The sequence below is a fragment of the Anopheles ziemanni genome, chromosome 3 (genome assembly GCF_943734765.1).
Source record: "Anopheles ziemanni chromosome 3, idAnoZiCoDA_A2_x.2, whole genome shotgun sequence".
NCBI classification, from domain to species: domain Eukaryota; kingdom Metazoa; phylum Arthropoda; class Insecta; order Diptera; family Culicidae; genus Anopheles; species Anopheles ziemanni.
In genome coordinates, this window is record NC_080706.1 from 84,007,015 (window position 1) to 84,026,369 (window position 19,355).

The 19,355-nt window shown below is 43.3% G+C and overlaps 5 protein-coding genes across 5 annotated transcripts in view; 2 read left to right on the forward strand and 3 right to left on the reverse strand.

Annotated features, from left to right (window-relative positions):
- Positions 1 to 5,548, forward strand: part of LOC131285526 (neuromodulin) — a 58,218-nt gene extending 52,670 nt beyond the window's left edge. Inside the window, exons 3-4 of the mRNA XM_058314383.1 lie at positions 4,474 to 4,595; positions 4,667 to 5,548. Coding sequence (XP_058170366.1) covers positions 4,474 to 4,595; positions 4,667 to 4,789 — 245 coding nt within the window. The 3' untranslated portion in view covers positions 4,790 to 5,548. The remainder of the gene's footprint in view (positions 1 to 4,473; positions 4,596 to 4,666) is intronic.
- A 634-nt stretch (positions 5,549 to 6,182) lies between these two features.
- LOC131286393 (BUD13 homolog) lies at positions 6,183 to 8,733 on the reverse strand. Its single transcript, XM_058315340.1, has 3 exons — positions 8,592 to 8,733; positions 6,691 to 8,508; positions 6,183 to 6,619 (listed from the first exon to the last, which is right to left on the reverse strand). The coding sequence occupies exons 1-3, from the start codon at positions 8,696 to 8,698 to the stop codon at positions 6,256 to 6,258; spliced, it is 2,289 nt and encodes a 762-aa protein (XP_058171323.1). The 5' UTR covers positions 8,699 to 8,733; the 3' UTR covers positions 6,183 to 6,255.
- A 222-nt stretch (positions 8,734 to 8,955) lies between these two features.
- On the reverse strand, positions 8,956 to 11,898 carry LOC131286422 (protein FAM98B). The gene is made up of 4 exons (XM_058315369.1): positions 11,714 to 11,898; positions 10,643 to 11,642; positions 9,521 to 9,788; positions 8,956 to 9,447 (listed from the first exon to the last, which is right to left on the reverse strand). The coding sequence occupies exons 1-4, from the start codon at positions 11,758 to 11,760 to the stop codon at positions 9,140 to 9,142; spliced, it is 1,623 nt and encodes a 540-aa protein (XP_058171352.1). The 5' UTR covers positions 11,761 to 11,898; the 3' UTR covers positions 8,956 to 9,139.
- A 3,713-nt stretch (positions 11,899 to 15,611) lies between these two features.
- Positions 15,612 to 17,407, forward strand: LOC131284023 (longitudinals lacking protein-like). The gene is made up of 3 exons (XM_058312876.1): positions 15,612 to 15,721; positions 15,806 to 15,892; positions 15,968 to 17,407. The coding sequence occupies exons 1-3, from the start codon at positions 15,623 to 15,625 to the stop codon at positions 16,160 to 16,162; spliced, it is 381 nt and encodes a 126-aa protein (XP_058168859.1). The 5' UTR covers positions 15,612 to 15,622; the 3' UTR covers positions 16,163 to 17,407.
- An 832-nt stretch (positions 17,408 to 18,239) lies between these two features.
- On the reverse strand, positions 18,240 to 19,263 carry LOC131287515 (origin recognition complex subunit 6). Its single transcript, XM_058316574.1, has 2 exons — positions 19,118 to 19,263; positions 18,240 to 19,060 (listed from the first exon to the last, which is right to left on the reverse strand). Exons 1-2 carry the CDS (start codon positions 19,192 to 19,194, stop codon positions 18,373 to 18,375), a joined length of 765 nt encoding a protein of 254 aa, XP_058172557.1. The 5' UTR covers positions 19,195 to 19,263; the 3' UTR covers positions 18,240 to 18,372.
- Positions 19,264 to 19,355: the final 92 nt, after the last annotated feature.

Here is a 19,355-nt window from a genome sequence, read left to right on the forward strand (position 1 = left end):
CCTTTCACAACAAACTATCACCCATATCCTTGATCACCATGGTCTCGTCTCCTCATTCTTACTTCGGCTCGCCTAGCCCTGTTCAAAGTAACGAAGAAGCGCATTCGAATCCGTAAATAAAACATTCATCCCGGTTCGGCCTCGGTCCGGGATAGGCTTTCCACCAGTCGGAAACCAGAACGTGCCTACACTCGATTGTAAATATTTAATTTCGATTCACTCACTCGCCTTTCGCACCAGCCGTTCGTGCCGCTGGATGGTAAAGCTTTCACCATTCAATGCTACGCGTGGTTTCCAAACGCCTGTACCTCCAACTATGCCCACGAAAAGAAAAGCGAAACTGTCAGCAGAGGGGGAGCGAAAAAAAGAAAAGCAATGACAAGGATTTCGAAAGGAAACAGTATACCATGCCGTTCAGCAACGAGGAAATTTAATCCTCATAAACCAAGCAAAGATTCGGAAATGACGTGCAATCCCGCCATTGCCGATAAACTTCGCAGCTACTTTCAGGTGTTCATGTTTCTCTCCTTCACTCAACGTTTTTCATGTTTCGCCGGCATCGCCTTTTATCGCACCCCAATCGATACGTTACGAGCCAATCATTTGAGCTAACAGTACCAATTTTCATCGAATTTGGGCCTTTAGTGTGTACGGCATCATTAGTTTTTCAAGTCCCTCGTAAACTATGTGAAGCTGGGGAAGGGTACGGTTGAAAATTTTGGAAAAAAGATGTTTTTTTTTTATCAAACCGTAAAGAACTGATGCATTTCAGAACAATATAATATTAAAGTATGCATTTGCTACCGAATTTCTGTCCAAAGTGGCGTGCGATAAAGGTACACGGCAATGACGGAATGAAATATCACGTACGTGACCATTAATCAGGTTCAAGGATCAGGTTTTTCCTGCGAGAGAATTCTCTTGAGGAAACGAAACAATTTCACATAACTGCTCCAACAGACAATGCGCAGCATTCCAATCAATGATTTATACCTTTTCGCTGGATAATTTGTCGTTAAATTTAATAACCAACTCTCTTGCCACTATTAATGGAGGCGCCTGGTGGTTTGTACACATATTATTTTATCGTAAGAGGGCTTTTATAGACGACATAAAGCATCAGAATAAATATCTAAAATTTCAGTTATTTGTGCAAAAAGTTAATTATATCTTATCGTAATTGAAAGAATTTAGATCAACGGTTCTCATGAAAAACTATCACTAAAGCAATACATTGTGAGGAAAGCTTTAACATTTATTTTAAATTTTTTTAATTTTTTTTATATATATATTTGTATTTTTTTATATATATATTTGGACGGCCAGGCCGTATTGTAGTTTTGTAATTTTAAATTTTATTTCAAATTCAATTGTAATTTTAAATTTTATTTCTAAAACGAAGCTTGAAGCAAAAAGTTTTTTTAAAAGAAAATATCAATGTTATACTATTTTATATGATCAAATTATGTGATACATCAAATAAATCGAATCTCTCTTTCAATAAATCGATTTCAGCTCCTCGTTAGTATAAATAAATTGCGTTACTTTTTTCCACTCAATTCGGAAAAATCTAATTATTTTTACTTTACTCTTAGAGTCCGCGTTCGACTTCCGCTTTATAAAACAGAAAAAGGGAAAACCGTTTAGCAGCAGTGACGAGTAAAACCCAACCATGCGGATCCGCATGGCATTTAATGTATTTGAAAGTTTTAATCAACAGCCGGTAGAAGCAAACTTTTCCACCAAAGTGAAATTTATGTAAAGCCCGCAATTGAGTTGCCAGTTTTGCGGGAATCGGTTTCGGTTAGTTCGCTGGCGACTTTTACCGCATTCCTTGTGCACACACAAACACACACTTGCCCCGATGCAATATTTCGACGTAGAAAAAGTGGGCCATTAGAAGCGAACATTTGTAACACGTTTAGGCCTGGGGACATTTTATTCGGTTCCCGCACCAACATTGTTCTCAGTTCATCTTCCAAGAAACTTCGGCGGTGACATTTTGAGGGCAGATTTAGCGTGCCCAAGTGCGGAATTTCGGAGCCCTAAATTTCTCGTCTGCGCAACACACCGGATCACTCACACACACCGTGGCCACAAGTGGACAAGAAAGTGTACCACCAACCGGACAAAGCGCACTTAAAGAGAAACGACACCGAATGCTGTTGTGAAAGGGGACTGTTTCGGGACGTTTTCTCGATGGTAGAAAACCTAATTTCCATGCCGTACCGTCAAGCATTCAACCGATGGCAGTGCGAACAAAAAATCAAACCCACCGATACAAGCTCAACACACCGAAAAAAATCGCTGGAAGGAAACAAACCAAAGACTTGAAGACGGCTTTCTTCTTCGCGTCAGAAGGACACCACCTTCTGAAACACGACTGTGAATGATAAAGCACAATACCACTCTGGTCTGGTTGAAAGCATTCTTCTTGACTCTTTTTTGTTATAAAAAGCGATCGTCTTCTCTCTCTTTTTTGACCAACCGAATAAATTGTCCACTGGTCGTATATTTAACAGTTTTTAAGACACAAACCATTTCCTAGGGTTGCATCGTACGTTCTGCTCACCTTATTTCCCTCTTTCTCACTTTTTAAATGTGTCTCCAGACAATCGATAGAAATTTTGCTGAATCTTAGCAGAGTGCGGAAAACAAAGAGCATTACGAATAATAAATGTTCCGTTTAAAGTTGATAAACCTGAATAATGACTTTTTCGCTCAAGTACTTTTTCTTGTACTGAAAGGAAAGCAGGGTACGATAGATTTTTTTTTCGGTTTCACTTTGGAATAAGTGTCTATTAAAATATATGCACAAGAAGAGTACAAACGTAACTTCAAAAACAACTGAAAAAAGACTAAGTGAAGTTGAAGGGTGACTACCCACAACAAATTTATTTTTTGCTCTAGAATTTGTATGGCTTTGGAGTAATATAGCTTTCAATAAAATTACGTATTTATAAAACAGTTTTACTACACCTACAAAATGGGATGAAAAGTGGAAAACTATTGATTTACAATAAATTTCATAAACTAAAAAGAAACCAACACTGCCGCATTCGGTTTTTAACGACATTCTTTAGCCATAGCTACACCGAGGAAACCGTTGGTTTTGATATCGTGCAAAATATGTTCACTTCAGCCGGTTCGGTTTCTTACCGAACCCCTCAAATTGGAACCGTCTTCGCGCGGTGACCGACCGTTAAAAGCGCTTTTCAAATAATCCCGGCCCCTTATTGTACGCATAAAGACGAGCTGACGCACACGGTGGCAAGTGCTTTCGGTTGCTCCGATTCGATTGTCTGTGGGGGAGGTTCGAAATGGCGCACCCGTCTGTACGTTAGTGTGCTTTTCAGTTGACGTTCTTGATGTTGTCGTTTGTGTGATCAATAAGTGGAAATTGGAGAAGCGATTGGAAACGCTTAACGAGCCATCGTTACCCGGCTCGTGGGGTAACAAGTGTTCGGTCGCAGCTTCCATTGTGCGGTGGCGGTATGTACCATCGCACATCGCACATGTACGTACAAAATGCCAGACAATGTTTCCATGGAACATGGGTTTTAAAAGGAAACCTTGGCTCAGTGTCGTTTTTAACCGTTCATTGAAGCAAATGCTTTTGTCAAAGGGATTTCAAAGAAAGCGTTGCAATAATGATTCATTCAAGGGAAAACTAATACTTCATAACAAAACTCCATATTTATATGTCTTCCACATAAATTTGTTGATCTCAATATTTCTTGTATGTGTATTGATTTATCAACTTTTGAAAATATTAAACTTTCCTCTGACCTCAATTTACTAAATAAATGCATCCTTGAGAAAGCTAACCATTCACTAGTTAAACAAGCTTTATTTGCGGTTATTTTTATTTTATCCTAATCTATTTCACTACATTTTTCAACAAGTTAACAACTAATACTACTGCCCCAATTTAAAAAATGACAATTTCACCAGCTAGATGTAATTACTTCATGAGCTGCAGTTATCAAGAATGGTAAAAAAATGGCACACAAAAATTGCGGTCGAGCTCAGATGATGAATTTCGATTTTTTATCAAATGATTTGAATTGCAGGTTTTGAAGTTGCAGTTCATCAAACAATGCACCGCCCGGCGAGTGCAGGAAGGTCTCAAAATAGAAGCAGTAGCACGTGGTCGACACGATGTAATGTTCGATCGTAATGAAATTTCCATCGGGAGATCTATCAAATGGAAATGAAAATTGATTTAACGATATTTCATTCGGTGAATTTTCCTTTTTTGTTTGCGTCTAAAAACAGGCCACTAAGCGGGGAAAACTGCCTGGCCAGACGGGCTGGGGATGGAAATATTTCCCGAACCATCGTTGGACCGTTGGCGAATGCCTTGCAATCAATTCTGTTCCATTTGAAACGACCCTAAATCGAATTTTGCATGATTTTTTTCTGATCATCTCTCTTTCTCTTTTTGTGTCGATGATTGATGTATCCTTGCAGAACTGACTCACGCGGCAACCCGCATCCAGGCCAGCTTCCGTGGCCACATGTCCAGGAAGACCGGTGGAGCTAAAGGCGAGGACGAGAAGAAGGAAGTCGACATTGATGAGATCACCAAAAAGGTAAGCGACGCCGTCACGAAGCAGAAACGACGAGTTTTAACCTAGTATTCTATTGTACCCCTTGCTTCCAGGTGGCCGAGGAGCTCGATATCGACATGGACGATCCGGAGCTGCACAAGGCGGCTAGCAAAATTCAGGCCTCGTTCCGCGGGCACAAGGTGCGCAAGGACATTCCGAAGGAGAATGAAAATTAAGCGCTGCCGGAGAGCGAGCTCGATGGGCGCCGTTGCCCTACGCCGGGAACCGGCAGGGAGCTTTGGTTTTTCGAGGTCCCCACCCTCACCCACGACATTCCTATTCGACGTTGCTACTTTTGCTCCTTCTGCTGCTAATGCCGCCACAACAGCTGCAGTGCCGTGCTGCAGCCACGCCGAGTATCGCATATTTGGTGAACGTTTGACGATAGTAGCAAACTAGCAGAAAGCAAACAAACGGCAACCACCCGAACGAGCGAATACTGCACTTGTTATGATTTTATAAATTTTATCGATTTTATCGAATCGAGTACATATAATAAAATAGAGAATCAAACCTAATGGATAGAACACTAGCTCCTCCTTCTGCGTGGCACATGCTTATGTGCGAAACCGCGCGAGAGTGCTAAGAATTACTGCGTGACCATGTTAGAGTATCCTGCCGGCCGCTCCATAGAACAACGGAAGAAAAATATCGGAAGAATGACAACACAAACGGAAACGACATTCGGGCAAGGGAGCGTTCGTGTAGCGGTAGGTTAAAGATATGGTTCAATCGAGACAGAAATAAAAAGATAAAACAAAAACCAAAACGAGAAAGACCAGTAAAAGAACCCATAGAATAATCTTTAAGCTAACTATTGCAACACTTTGAAAAAGAAAATTTAAACTACCATACGGCCATCCCGCCTGCGGTGAACTCATTTCTATTCAACAATAATCGTAAACAAACCAAGTCTCAAAAATCAAACCGATAACTCCGTAGCCGCATCGTTACGGCACCTCCGATCATTGTCCGTGTCATCATTTTCATTTTACTCCAGAACGGCGAGCGGACCTTTCCGCTTCTCTCGGTTGTTTTTTGAATGAAAGCATTATTCTATAACGGACTCGAAAAGGATATTCTGACATTTTCCTAAGACGGTCGCACATTACCATTTTAAAACGGTTAAAATCCTGTACGCAAAAACTTGTTCAAAAGTTCATGACGATCCGTTCCGAAGAAAGGAAATAATCGTCGGTACGTTGCCATGGTTGCACGACAGCCATTTCAACACCCTGGTTTGAAAGACAATGGATTTCTCTCCATCTTTTTACCCACGCGCCGGAATCTGTCCGAAAAGTAAATAAGAAGTAATGCAGGCAAATATCGGAATGACCCTTCTTATCTCACACTACCGTATCCAATCAGCTGCGAGCAGATCCGATCGTAAGATGGTGCACGGACGTGGAGGACAATTGTCACCGTCACCGCCATGAATGTAATACTGTCAATAGGCAAAATAAATGCATTACTACATTGAGCTTTAAATCCCAATAGATATGGATGTGTGTATCATTTTTGTTGCAACAAATCCAAAACGTCCAGAAGACATATTTTTTGTACATAAAACCATATTGAAAGAAAGATGGTGCCATTTATTTGATGTCCCACTGTAAACAAAATCATCCTCCAGCCAACCCGTTCACATATCTTCCACGCTGTACTTGTAAGCTTCTTCCTCAGTGGCCTTTTTCTTGCTCGTCGTCTCGAACCAGCGCTTCTCGAATCCGTTCGATCGATCCACACCATCCCACCGGTAGCCCGGTCTTATGCCGAAACGATTATCGGGGAACGCACCCTGATACGTGGGCTTTTCCGGTATCCCTGCCTTCCTATTTTCTTCCTTCCTCTTGCTACGCAAGTATTCCAGCATCGGATCACCGTCGCGCTCCTGTTGCTTTAAGTGGTTATCGAGATCCTTATCGTCGGCGTAGCGGGCCAAGGGTTTATCCATCTCTTGGGCAGCCTCCTGCAACCGTGTGTTGTATTCTTCCACCTGCTTCACTCTAAAATCAGAAAAGAACGAGTTGCACTTTCACATTCTCGTTATCGAAATAGAAAACAAAAGAAAACTTACCCCTTCCCCCAGCGGGTGTAGATTTCCTTCTTTTTTTCCTCATGTTTACGCTTTTCAAACTCTTCACGTAGCTCCTTCTCGATGTCCTTTCGACGGCCCGATTTTTGTCGTACCACCGTCTCCGCGAAACGTCCGCTGTGTTCTTCCCGCAGCTGATCGAACGCTTCCTGCTCCCGACGTCTGTGCATTTCGTTTTCCTCGCGCAACGTCTTCGCGTCCTGCAGTCCGGCTTGTTTCCCTTCAAGTGTCTTAGTCATCCTTACGTTGGCGCCATCCCGCGGAACCGATTCATCATCACTCGATGGTTCCTCCTTTATGCGCACCGGTGGATGGACACGGGACGTACCACGTCTTCGTCTCGGAGAACTTTCGGCTGAATCACGGCGATCAGATCTTGTCGGCCGCCTCGGTGGAGAGACATCCGAATCGGAACGATTATTTTCCTGCCTCACGCGCACCGACGGACCGGGTGAATTTCCACGGGCAAGGTTTTTAGCACTCTTGCGAGTCGGAGCTTCCGGTGATTCACGCCGTTTACGCCTTGGAGGACTTTCATCTGAATCTCTGCGTCCACCACGACTGCGCTGAACGTTTTTTTCGATTTCACGATGTGAATTGCTTGGCTTCTGCTTGGACTCTCCCCGTCGGGGTGGGCTTTCGTCGGAATAATGCCTATTTCTTGGACCTCTGGATGAAGGTTTGTCACCTCTATTTCTCTGTCTAGGGTTTTCATCAGAATCGCTTCGCTGATTGCGAACAGGAGATGATCTTCCCCCTCGTTTTTTATCATCATCCGGGTTCCTGGGTCGTCTTTTGTCCGAATCTTTCTCGGAGTGACGCCTTGGAGGGCTTTCATCCGAATCCTGACGCTGTTTGTTTCGTTCCGATTTCGTTGCCTCTGTCCACTGTTGTCTGGGAGGACTTTTACCTAAATCTTGACGATGTCTGCTTCGTTCCGACTTTTGTCCCTCCGCACGCTGCCTTCTAGGCGGGCTTTCATCTGAATCCTGGCGCTGTCTCCCTCGTTCCTCATTACGCTGTCTTCTTGGTGGACTTTCATCTGAATCCTGACGTAGTCTCTTTTGTTCTGATTTATTTTCCTGATGGCGCTGCCTTCTTGGTGGACTTTCGTCTGAATCCTGACGTTGTCTACCTCGTTCTGATTTATTTTCCTGATTTCGCTGCCTTCTTGGTGGACTTTCGTCTGAATCCTGACGAAGTCTGCTTCGTTCAGACTGTTTCTCTTCAGCGCGATGCCTTCTGGAGGAACTTGTTTCCGAATCATGCTTTCGAGGTTTTCTCGGCGGACTGTTGTCCGAATCGTCTCGATTGCTGTGTCGATTTGTTTTGCTAACCATCGCAGAATGCTTTGATTTTCTGGGAGGACTTTCATCAGAATCATCCCGCCGTACGCCTTTTCTAGATTGTCCGATGTCGTGCAGCTTTCTTCGAGGAGGACTTTCATCGGAATCGTGCTTCCTACGTGGAGGACTTTCATCGGAATCTTTCCGGTTTCTCCTACCAGAGCCGCTGGGGTTAGTCGAGATCTTCGAATCACCGATGTTGAAACTCATCTCCGGACCAACCTGACGTCTGCTAACATCTTTCACCTCTAGCGTTGTATCGAACCCATCAGTTGATGCTATCACTTTCCACTTGTTGCTGCCAAAGTCCTCCTTGGCACGCATCTCTGGCGGCCGCTCGTCTATGATTCCAACCACCTGGGGTGCCTCTTCCCCAAGGCCGAACATATCTACCTCGTCTTCTTGTATGCTCTGGAGTTTTGATAAATCCAAATCATCATCGATGATCCGTACGCTGTAAGAACGAGATGAGTGAAACAAATTCAACGCAAACCTGAAATGTAGCATATGCCATCCTGCAACGAGCGTCTCACTTACTTTGCCTTTCCCACGGATTTCTTCTCCTTTTTCTTCTTCTTCTTTTTATCTTTGTCGTTGGAAAGATATTTCTTCAAGTACTCCTTTTGATCGATTTTAGTAGTCATTTTATTATTTTTCACACAAGTTATTCCGCCGGAGAGCTTTGTTTATCAGCAAACACCACTAAAACCGTACGCTGTATTGTTTACATTTGTTTCATTTTGACGTTTTATCCCTGTGGAAACGGTTTTAGTGTCATTTTGAAATGATATTATGTAATGACCGTTGCTCGTTAAACACTGATGGAAATAAAATAAAATGCCAATAAGTTTTCATTACATGACCGTAACATCTTTATTTAATGCTAAAGTTGCGATTCAAACTGCAGCTTTATGCAAATCAAAAGGTGACATCTCTGATCTCTACTTTACTCAATCAGTGAACGGTTTCAGTTCAAAAGGAACTTTTAAATTACGCACGTGACTTAACGTACTCTACAAAGGAAAACGAAAATGCACGGGGAACGTAGATGAGAATCGTTGTTAGAAGACATGCTAGTTGGTATTTTAACGTCGGCCACCGCCACCCCGATTGTAGTTTGAGCGACCACCACCGCCGCGACCACCCCCGCGATTGTTGTACTCGTTATCGTAGTTGTTGCGATTGTCGCCATAACCAGAGCCTCCACCACGATCACCGTATCCTCCACGGTCTCCACCACCATAGTTTCCTCCGCGATCACTGTATCCGCCACCACTACCACGGTGGTGATCACCGTAGTTGCTGCGGTTTCCACCGGAACTATTGCTATACTGGTCGCTTCCACTATAGCTGCTGCGGCTCGAGCTCGACCCGTAGCCACTGTGATTGTAATCTAAAAATGTCCAGAACAAATGAGATGTCAATACAACGGAAATCTTACTCAAAAGCCGGCCAATGACTTTTACCTTGCTGCGGTTGTGACCACCCTCCTTGAACACGACTTCCTCGGTTTTGATTGTGACTGCCGCCGCCCCCATGGAAACCGCCAACGCCATTTCCACCAGCTCCTCCTTGATTGTATCCGCCACGACCGCCTTGGTGGTAGCTCTGACCACCACCTTGATTGAAGCCTTTGTTAGAGTAGTTTGACTGCTGCTGGTGCTGTGGCTGATGCTGGTGCTGCTGTTGGTATCCCCCGCCACCACCAGCGTTTCCGCCTCCGCCACGACCTCCCTGGGATTAGAAAATAATGCAAGAACGTAAAGAATATTATCGTTGGAAGTTTATCATATCGTACACTAATTTAGTCATTCTATCTTTTTTACATACACCAACATCCTGAGGAAAGCACATAGAAAATTTAAATCATTAGAAGAATATTCGGATATTGAACCACCGATAAAAAAAAACATAAGAATTGTAAAGCATAAGGAACAGAGTTATTTGTAATCACGGATACTTTACGTACAGTTACATGCTGTATGATGGTAAAAAGAATGCAAAATGTATTAACGGATTCATTTAAAAAAGGTATTTTGTATTTCAAATAAAACTCGTTAACGCATAGATATTCAGAGCGTTGGCGTTGTCAACGCTTATCATTTGTAATTGTCAACTTGAAATGCAGTGAAAAACGGGATAGATAAGCGATAACAAAACTGTCATGGCTGATGGATACTAGTATTCTGTAGTAAAAAACAGTACCCTCTATTAAAAGTCATACCATGATAGACGTAATATTAAAAAGCAAATGAATAAGAAAAGATGCAAGCAGCATAATCCCATCGTAAGCCTGCCTCCAATATTCAAAAGCACATTTCATTGTCTACGGGAAGCTCCATGGTTAGATCGAATTAAATGAACTATACCAACCAGAATATTTTCTAAAATACTCATTACTTTGGTTTTCTCAAAGAACTTACATACAAAAGTTAATTGTCCAAACAATAAAAGAAAAAAAACTACAATATCTACTAAATTGCATCCACCAATCGCGTGTTGGTAAATGTATGTTTTAGTTAAAATAAAAAACAAAACAAAAAACTATACCGCCATACTTATCGGTGTTTCGATTTCTTTTTACCTACCCTGCCACCGCCAAATCCACCACGACCACCACCACCGCCGCCTCCACCACCCCCCGTGCTGCGTTCCTTTTGCCAGGAGGGCATTTCGAGCGGTGGTGCTTTGTGTTCGTAGGCACGTCCTCCGCGATCCGGGACACGCCCGATAATATGACGCTGTATTTTACTTTTGGTGTTCTTTCGCACCGAGGCGCTACTCGTTTTCTCGATGATGGCAAGTGTCTCTCTAGCCGCTAGCAGTGCGGCCACATCTGTATCACGACCGCCCACCTCGAGTGTGTCGAGAGTTTTTCGTTTTTCCGCGTAACGCTCAGAAATAAGATTCTCCTTGCCCTTGATGCGGCTCGACCATTTGAAACTCTGGATGGTCACGTCGAGTCGCGTCAGTAGCATCTTCCGACGCAGGTCATACTCATCGTCGAGGTCTTTCTGCATACGCTCCAGCTTTGCCCACTGCTCGGCAGTCAACCGTTGTTTCGGGTTAAACAGGGGTTTGCTGAGACGATTTTCCCCCGCCTTCCGGATCACCTCGTCCAGGCTGGTGTTTATCCGTTCAAACAGTGCCTTCGGTGGAACGTTATTGGGCGGTTTTCCCATTCCCAGCGTAATGCAAATGTCCTTCAGCGCCGCTGCGGTCGGTGACTCGTGCAGCGTGATTACGTTAGACTTTTCCTTCGGTTTTAAAGACTCGAGCATTTTGAACGCCATCAGCTCATTTATAAGGTAATCCAACAGCAACAGCTTCGACTCGAGCGTTTGCAAACGATCCGACACATGGCCCGAGGTTAGATTAGTGTAGGGACACGTCAACTCCTTCAAGAAGGCGGACAGCTCAAGAATGAACGAACTGCAATCGTCACTTTTGCCGACACGTTCGTCCAGCTTACCTAGCACACGTATTTCTTCCGTCAACCAAATGACGACATCCTGAAATTCGCCACTCTGTGGGCCGGCTAAGATTGCTGTGGATGCATAGTTTTGATCCAGGAACGGACCATCGTACCTAGGGACAATAGATGAGCGTGCATTAATAATTTATGCTAGAACATGCCCACGTTTATACCGATGTCTCACCCAATATTTCGTAATTCGAATAATAGTTGAGCTTCGCCTGCCTCCATGACACTGGTAGGTAGAGAGCTTGTACAGCTAGCCGGTTTACGCCCAAATCACCTACGAACGGGTAAATAACGCGAAACTTTGTTGGAAAATATAAGGAACAGGACGACGGCACTCGTGTGCTACGGTCGCAATGGTTTCTCAACTTATGGATAGTTTCAAAGCTTGTAGAAACAATTTTTCGTAGCGGCAGCAAGAATTTGTCTTATTTTGCTACCACCGCCGAATAGTGTTGGGAATTTCGCACCTTCGAGTTCGATCCGATCCTTGAATGAAATGCACTGAACCCATAAGATTGAACCCGGAGATTTGAGAAGAAATCTATTCATTAATTCAAAAATCCAGTAAAAGCCGTAAATAGAATCATGGTTAAACACTATAACTTTGTATCATCAACTGATACACCTAAATTGCATAAAAAACTATGGACATGGGAAAATATGGACGACGTTTCACCTAAGTAACTACTATTTTGAACTGACGTCTACGACGATGACGGACTGTCAAAAGTTGATGCAGCTCCGATGCGAACTACAGTGCTCTCTTTCTTTCATACACAGTTTTTTTTAACTTAAATCGATGGTAATACGTTTTCTTGTGCAAATGGTTACTTTTAGAGACGTTTTATTTGAATGATCTTTGGAAAAAGTCAGCCATAAAATTACAAACCTGCATGCGAGTTGGTTATTTCAGCCCCTCCATGGTTTTAACGGCTGTGGGTGAAAGAAAGAGAGGTGAAGAGGAGAGAGAGAGATAAAGAGAGCGTCTTAAAGCGCTGTTTGACCGACAGTCGTACTCCATTTTGCATTCGTTCGATTCCCCGTGCGTCGTATCCAAAACAAATCGTCGCAAATTGTTCCCCGACGCAGCAGGCCGTGTCATCCAAAGGTTGGTGTAGTCGTTTGGATATCTGTCGAAAAGTGCAACGCGATTGCACACCCTCGAGTGCAGCGTGTTACCTGTGATTGAAGTGTGATGAGTATTGCCTTCATCGCAAGACGGAAGGATTAGACGCAACGAAAAGGTAAAAGCTACCGCGATCCACCCCCGCCGCGTATCCTCGCCGTACACGGCTGCAGCAGTTGTGGAAGGTCTAGGTGTCTCTTCTCTACGAACTTTGGTGCACCTTCCGTCCATGTGCGGCAGTGCTTTTCGCTTTCCCGAATTAGTTCCCCGCGACGGCATCGACGAGAGCGCATCGCAGAAAAGAAGCCTTTGCTGCTTTTCGGTGCCGTAAATTTATCCCCTGTCCCGCGATTCTCGCGAATGTTTTGTGCACGGTGTTGGTGTTCAGTGTATTGCTAGCACTAAAAGGCAACATAGCGAAGGTACGAAGAAAACCAATTCCAGTGAAATTCGAGTGGAAGCGAACGTCTCTACGTGGTAGCAGTTTGCGTTGCGAACCGCGGTGTCCAGTGGAAAAGCAGCATTGGCAAGAGAAAGAGGCTAAGGAAGAGAAAGAAAGCGGCGTGCTGAAATAGAACCGTGGGTATAGAAATGTGTAGCGACTGTGTGAAGTGAATTGGTTTTAAAAATCGGCCAATAATAAACCCTTTGGGCCTGGTGCAGTTTCTCCTGCTATCGCACTATTGTGTAAGCGATTTCGATCCAACAAAAAAAAAACGAAACGCTCCTACAAACGAACGGGAAAGGCGTGTGATCAACATCGGTACGACGCGTACATTCTAATCGCGCGGCGTCACTCCGCTGTCTCCTTGTGTCGCAAGAGCCATTAGCAACGCGGGGACTCATTTTCTTCCAGTCTGCCTTGGATGGTTTTCCTTTTCTTGCTTTATCTATGTTCGGTTCGTCCTTTTTGCCATGTTTCCGAGGAATGGTATGCGTTGTGTGTCCCTGTCTACATGAGGATAGGAAAGCGCGAAGCGGAAGATTTCGATACGAAGGGAAAGAGGATGTTTACATTTTGTTTGTGCAACGGAAGTCATCATCGCCTGCTTTGACAGTCTGCTCAATTTAATCGTGTTTCGAAAAATTAAGCGTGCGTTTACCGCCCTGCAAAATGTAGATGGTGAAAAGCACTTAATCGAAAAATGTGGTGAAAATGTGATAATTAAAGACACATATCGCAAGGTGGTCACGTTCGTTTGTATAAACTCCACGATACCACCAAGGGTGTCTTGTCAGTCAGTCAGCCTTTTTCTCATAGCTTGACTTTCTAACCCCTCCATCCGGCTGCGAGGCTTTCTGCACGCTTCCGAAGGTCCCAAACCCACACCATTACATTCGAAGACACGAAACCTAATTGTCGTTTTGGTCGGTGTTCAAAACATAAAAAAAACCTTCTACATGTACGAAAGTATGAAATGTAATCCGAAGGACCTTGAACGGCTGATTTCGATTCACCACACCACCAGCCCCCGGTGCGTTTTGCCTTTTTGCGCACGTCATGTTGTTGTTATTTTTCCGTTTTGCTTCTCTTTGAAACGAAACAAATGCAAAGAAATTACACAATGCCATCCCCTTCCTCGCCTGCACGTACCGCATGTGTGCCGGATCGATGGTGCATCCATCGGCGGCGAGATGATGCACAAATGTCTAGCAATACGCACGTACAATGGTTTGTCGCTTTCTCGCTCTGCCCTTCGCACCATCAGTGTTGCCAAGCTCTGCGAATTTTTTGTGTGGTTGGGAAATTGTCGATTGGTATTTTTTTACGATTGAATACTTCTACCAGATCGTTTAGGTGCATCTTTTCTTGCATTGTCAAGAGATGGACAGAGTCAATCCGCATATGACATCTTGTTCGATTTGGCAAACGTTCATTAAGGGTTATTTCTTGTTTCAAACGAAACGGACTTCTACGATTAAAGTTTCAACACTAACTGATTCCGCTCAATACCTCCTCTACTCCAGCGGCATGTTAAAAATAGCCTATGGGTCGCACGGCGAGATAAAATGGGTTTTCCAAAACGGTACTTCGAGCAGTGCGAAACAGCCCTCAAAAACGAGAACGAAGCAAAACAAAAACACCACGAACCAGATGAAAGCAAGCGAGGGAGACGAAACTTTCATAAGCTTTGCCCTTTTGCTATCTTAGCGATTGTTTGCTAGTGGAAGGAAGCGAGGAGAGGATGAATGAAAAATCTAGCCTTTCTAATTCTTCCACGATCGTCCGAAGGCGCTGGTATGCATCGTTTGATGACGTTTTTGATATTCAACCAATTTTGCAGTCGCTTCTCCTTGTACATAGAAGAAAACAAAAAGGCATCTCCTCAACACAACCGATGAATACTAGATTTATCTTAAATGCCTCCTACGTTTCAGCCAATTCACACTCGGTCGTTTTCCTCGATGGTTTTAAGCTTTTTATTTCAATTTCACATCGAAAGCTTGTCGGAAGGCAGAATCCTAAATCACACGTATACAAACAGAGACCGCGAAATAACTCGAAATAGCATAATTCCTCCCCTCTCTCCACCCTGTTCCGCTTATGGCAAACGAGGTCAAACCCCCCCGGAGTGATTGGCGTGTACCGTATTCGCTAGTTCGGATGGGAATAGTTCGAAACATTTCCATTGCCAGCGAGGAAAGGTTGATGAAAGAATGCCTTGCATAACGTCAGTGTGGGGGGAAAAAATAACGTTCTCTTTAAAAAGATATCAGTATAAAAAATCGACTGAATATCATTCGCATGCAAATAATGATGCATTTTACCACGGATGGCTCCGAAAAACAGATAAAAAATGTTTAAAATATGCAATTTGGTAAACTCTAATCGTCTCCGTTTGTTTCTTTCTTTTTTCAGATATTCCCGCGCACTGTTATTTTCAGTTCGTTTCTTGTTTCTAACTTTTTGTTAATCCCTCGAGAGGCATTTACCAAGCCTAACCAAAGCTTTTAAAAATGGGTGACCAACAGCAATACTTCCTGAAGTGGAATGACTTCCAGACGAACATGGTTACCTCATTCCGCCACCTGCGAAATGAGAAGAGCTTCACAGATGTGAGTTGCCATTGAGAAAGTTGGGCTTTGTTAGTTCACTAGTCGTATTTACTTTGGTTTTATTGTTGCTTCATTTCGTTTTAGGTAACGCTTGCGTGCGAAGGGCAAACGTGCAAAGCCCATAAAATGGTCCTATCGGCCTGTAGTCCATACTTCAAGTCACTGCTCGAGGTAAGCATTTGACGACCGTTTTCCACCTATTCGCAAAAGCAGCTAATAGAAACTAATCCTCCTTGCACGTTATAGGAAAACCCATCCAAGCATCCGATTATTATACTGAAAGATGTGTCCTACACCCATCTGCAGTCCATCCTCGAGTTCATGTACGCCGGCGAGGTGAACGTGTCCCAGGAACAGCTACCGACATTCTTGAAAACGGCTGACCGACTGAAAGTGAAGGGCCTGGCGGAAACGCCGTCAAATATCAAGCGGGAAGGTTGATCTGGTGGCCGTGCGCGCATTGGTTGCACCTATTTTGTCTCTTCCCCTTTTTAATTGAAAAAGAAATCTTTTATATATACAGATTATATATATACACCTACAGTAACACATAGCTATTATTAGTGAAGAAAAAAACCGATTGAAAAAGGAATCAAGTGAGCGGAGGAGCAGAGCAGCATAAGTAGATCCTTACGTATATGTAAAAAAAACACGATCAAAGGAAGATGAGTTTTGATCACGCAACGTGTTAAGTGGCAATGTGTTCTTTTATTCTCCCTGCATCAGCGCAATGTGGCGAGAGGAACGGGCTATAGACAACAGTGCGCAAAAGAGGAAGGCTACACCGGAGGACAACAGTCGCAAAGAGACGATTTTTACCGAATGTGTTGGTTATTAACGGAAGGCAATTTATTAGTTGAAGAGGTAGCAAATCGGTTGAGGTTGTATGGAACGCTTGGAACAGGGCGTGAAAGTGTAAAGGTTGCGAATGTTAGCAATGGTTAGAAATATCAATTATCAACAGCAATTTCTACATATAGGAGACGCAGGTGGATAGCATATGATATGGCAGCAACGTGAATGTTGAAGGACATGATTTTTCCCCTAGCATATATGACGAAGCAGGCAAAAGGTGATGTATTAAGATTCTTACCAATCGGGATGGAAGAAGGGAATAGGAAAGCAACGATGATTAAGAACATTAAGGATTGCTAGCATCGCTGAAGAAATTCCGCTGCCACGCCGGGATTCTGCGTATCTGATAGGTATTAAATTTGAGTTACAACTTAAGCTAAAAGACACATGCTTTTCAGTCAGAAAGCGTAGAACAGCAACAACATTTTTACAAGAATAACAATAACCAATACAACAGCAAAGCGGAAACCATCTTCGGCACGATGCAATAGATTGATGATTAGCAAAGATTAGTGGTTACTCGATGTGGATGAGCCTGTTGTATCCCATCTCTGCCTTCCTTCCATCATCGCCGTTTGTAGGTCTCCTTTTCCAAGCAGCCACACGAACGGCATGGACCGTGTGACAAGAGAGAGTTAAGTGTTATTACTCAAAGTACACCACATAATTACCATTTATTCCAAATGAACACTACCACTGTATTGCTGCATGAAAGATTAGTTCACGATTTAATGCTCTTTTCTCCTGCGCCGATGGTTGAACGATGGCAGGGACGATATCTTGTAAACGTACAGGAAGTATAAATAAATGCGAAAGTCAGCGTACATAACACTGGGCAGCAGGTCAGATTTTCTGTAAAATCATTCATTTGCTTTTTTGCTTTAAGTTTTTGAACTATATTATTGTGAGTTATGATCGATAAATGGCGACCCTTCTTTAATATTTTTCTTTGTTTTGCCACCAGGAGGCATATGAATAAAATAGAAAGACCAAGTACGAACTGACCAAATGGCGGATCCGCGGGGGTTTAGTTTCATTTCGTTTGATATGCAACAAAGATCAACGGATATGGTGGTGACTTGTAAATAGTGAATGGAAACAGAAACGAAAAAATATTACACCTTGATGCCGAAGATATTACACGACGGATAATTAAAAGAATGAAAGATTAGACATTAGAAAAGCTATATAATCCCAACCCATGTTTCCCCTTGCGAATACATGCAAAGCAAGGAATATTTTTCGTTTATACCTCGGAACATATGTCCACACATCCTTCACGATATCGCCGGTAGAAATGGAATTTCGTCCTTCGTTTCGGCTGCCCAGGATGGGGAAGAACTTTAACTTCGCTTTATTTTACCTTTCATTGCCTTGCTGTAGAACCCATTCCCTGTAAGCATGATTTTCTTCTTTTTAATTTTTTTAAACTGCGAATACATTTTTCTAGGAAGCAATTACCAATATTCGTTAAATTACTAGCAGACATCTCTTTTTTTATTACTAGCAGACATCTATTCCGAAATCCCTGTGAATTCAACGACAATTTATTTGAATAAAAAATCCAAGCTATCGTTCAAAAATCAAAAATTTAATAAAAAGACGTCAGCTTTTTAAGCGAGCGAACACTCTTTCCTTTGAGAACGGAATGAATCTTTTTTTAGCCCTACCTGTTTTGGCACTTTATTGTAGTAATAATAGTAACATTTACATTTAAAAAAATAGTTGGCGCCTTATTAACATAAAATCATCATCACTGAAACCAACGTCTTTTATAATCTATCCTATAATTGCCGTTATCCACTTCCACGGAGCAGTTCTAGCTCGCGGTACGCCTTTTCAAGCATTCGTTTCTTCCAGTTACTATATGGCTCAATCTTTTCCGGACTAGCGTGTTTCCCACAACTACCAGAGGAAGTTGCCTTCGGCTGAGCCGTTTCTTCTTTCTCGGAGTTGCCTTTTTCTTGCGCCGCTGTTTTCTTCAATGTATGTTCTGAATTTGTCAAAAACTGCTCCCAGTTTTTCTCCAGCAAAGTCCACTGCGCCGGTTTGAGATGGCTGAAAGGGACCAGCTTCGTCTTGGGTGGTTTGACTTTCTGGCGCTTGCAGGCCTGAAATACGGCCATCGCAGCGTACTGTGGATGTGCGAAGTCGATGTCACTATTGCCACCGGCGTACCGCTTGTACGCTTCCAGCAGGCCGCACGCATCCTTCTGCACCTGACTCAATCCCAGCTGAACACAGATTTCGTTGATGCCGATCGTTTTGTTAACGTCGAGGATCTTCTCCAATGTCCGGCGTCCATTGTAGTAGGCCGTTTTTCTTAGCCCAGACAGCTTCAGAGCCATATCGCCGTCGAACGGTAACGCCAGAAGGCTAGACGCAAGATCGATGCAAATTGTTGCTTTTGCGTAGTCTCCTAGATTAGTCATCATGCCGTTCGACGAACGAATGTCCAGCAGTCGTTGTAGCTCGGTAGATTTCCTACGAAGCGAGCAAGCGTGTTTAGTTGCGTTATAGCCAACGATGCATTTTACTTACGGTAAGACTGCTTCATGGCTTGCTAGTCCCAGTTTCTGAATGAGCTGCTGTAGTAATTTGTTATTGCTGGCTGCCATGTTTTTTTCTCCAGTTCAGTGTGGACGATCTGTTTGTGAGTAATGTTTGATTCTACTCGACGGCGTTGTTTGCCGTCAATAATGATCGCCAGTTTGGCGCGAATTCGAATGTCAGTCACGCGTAAAGGATGCCATGTTGACGGATGATGGTTTGTTTTGAG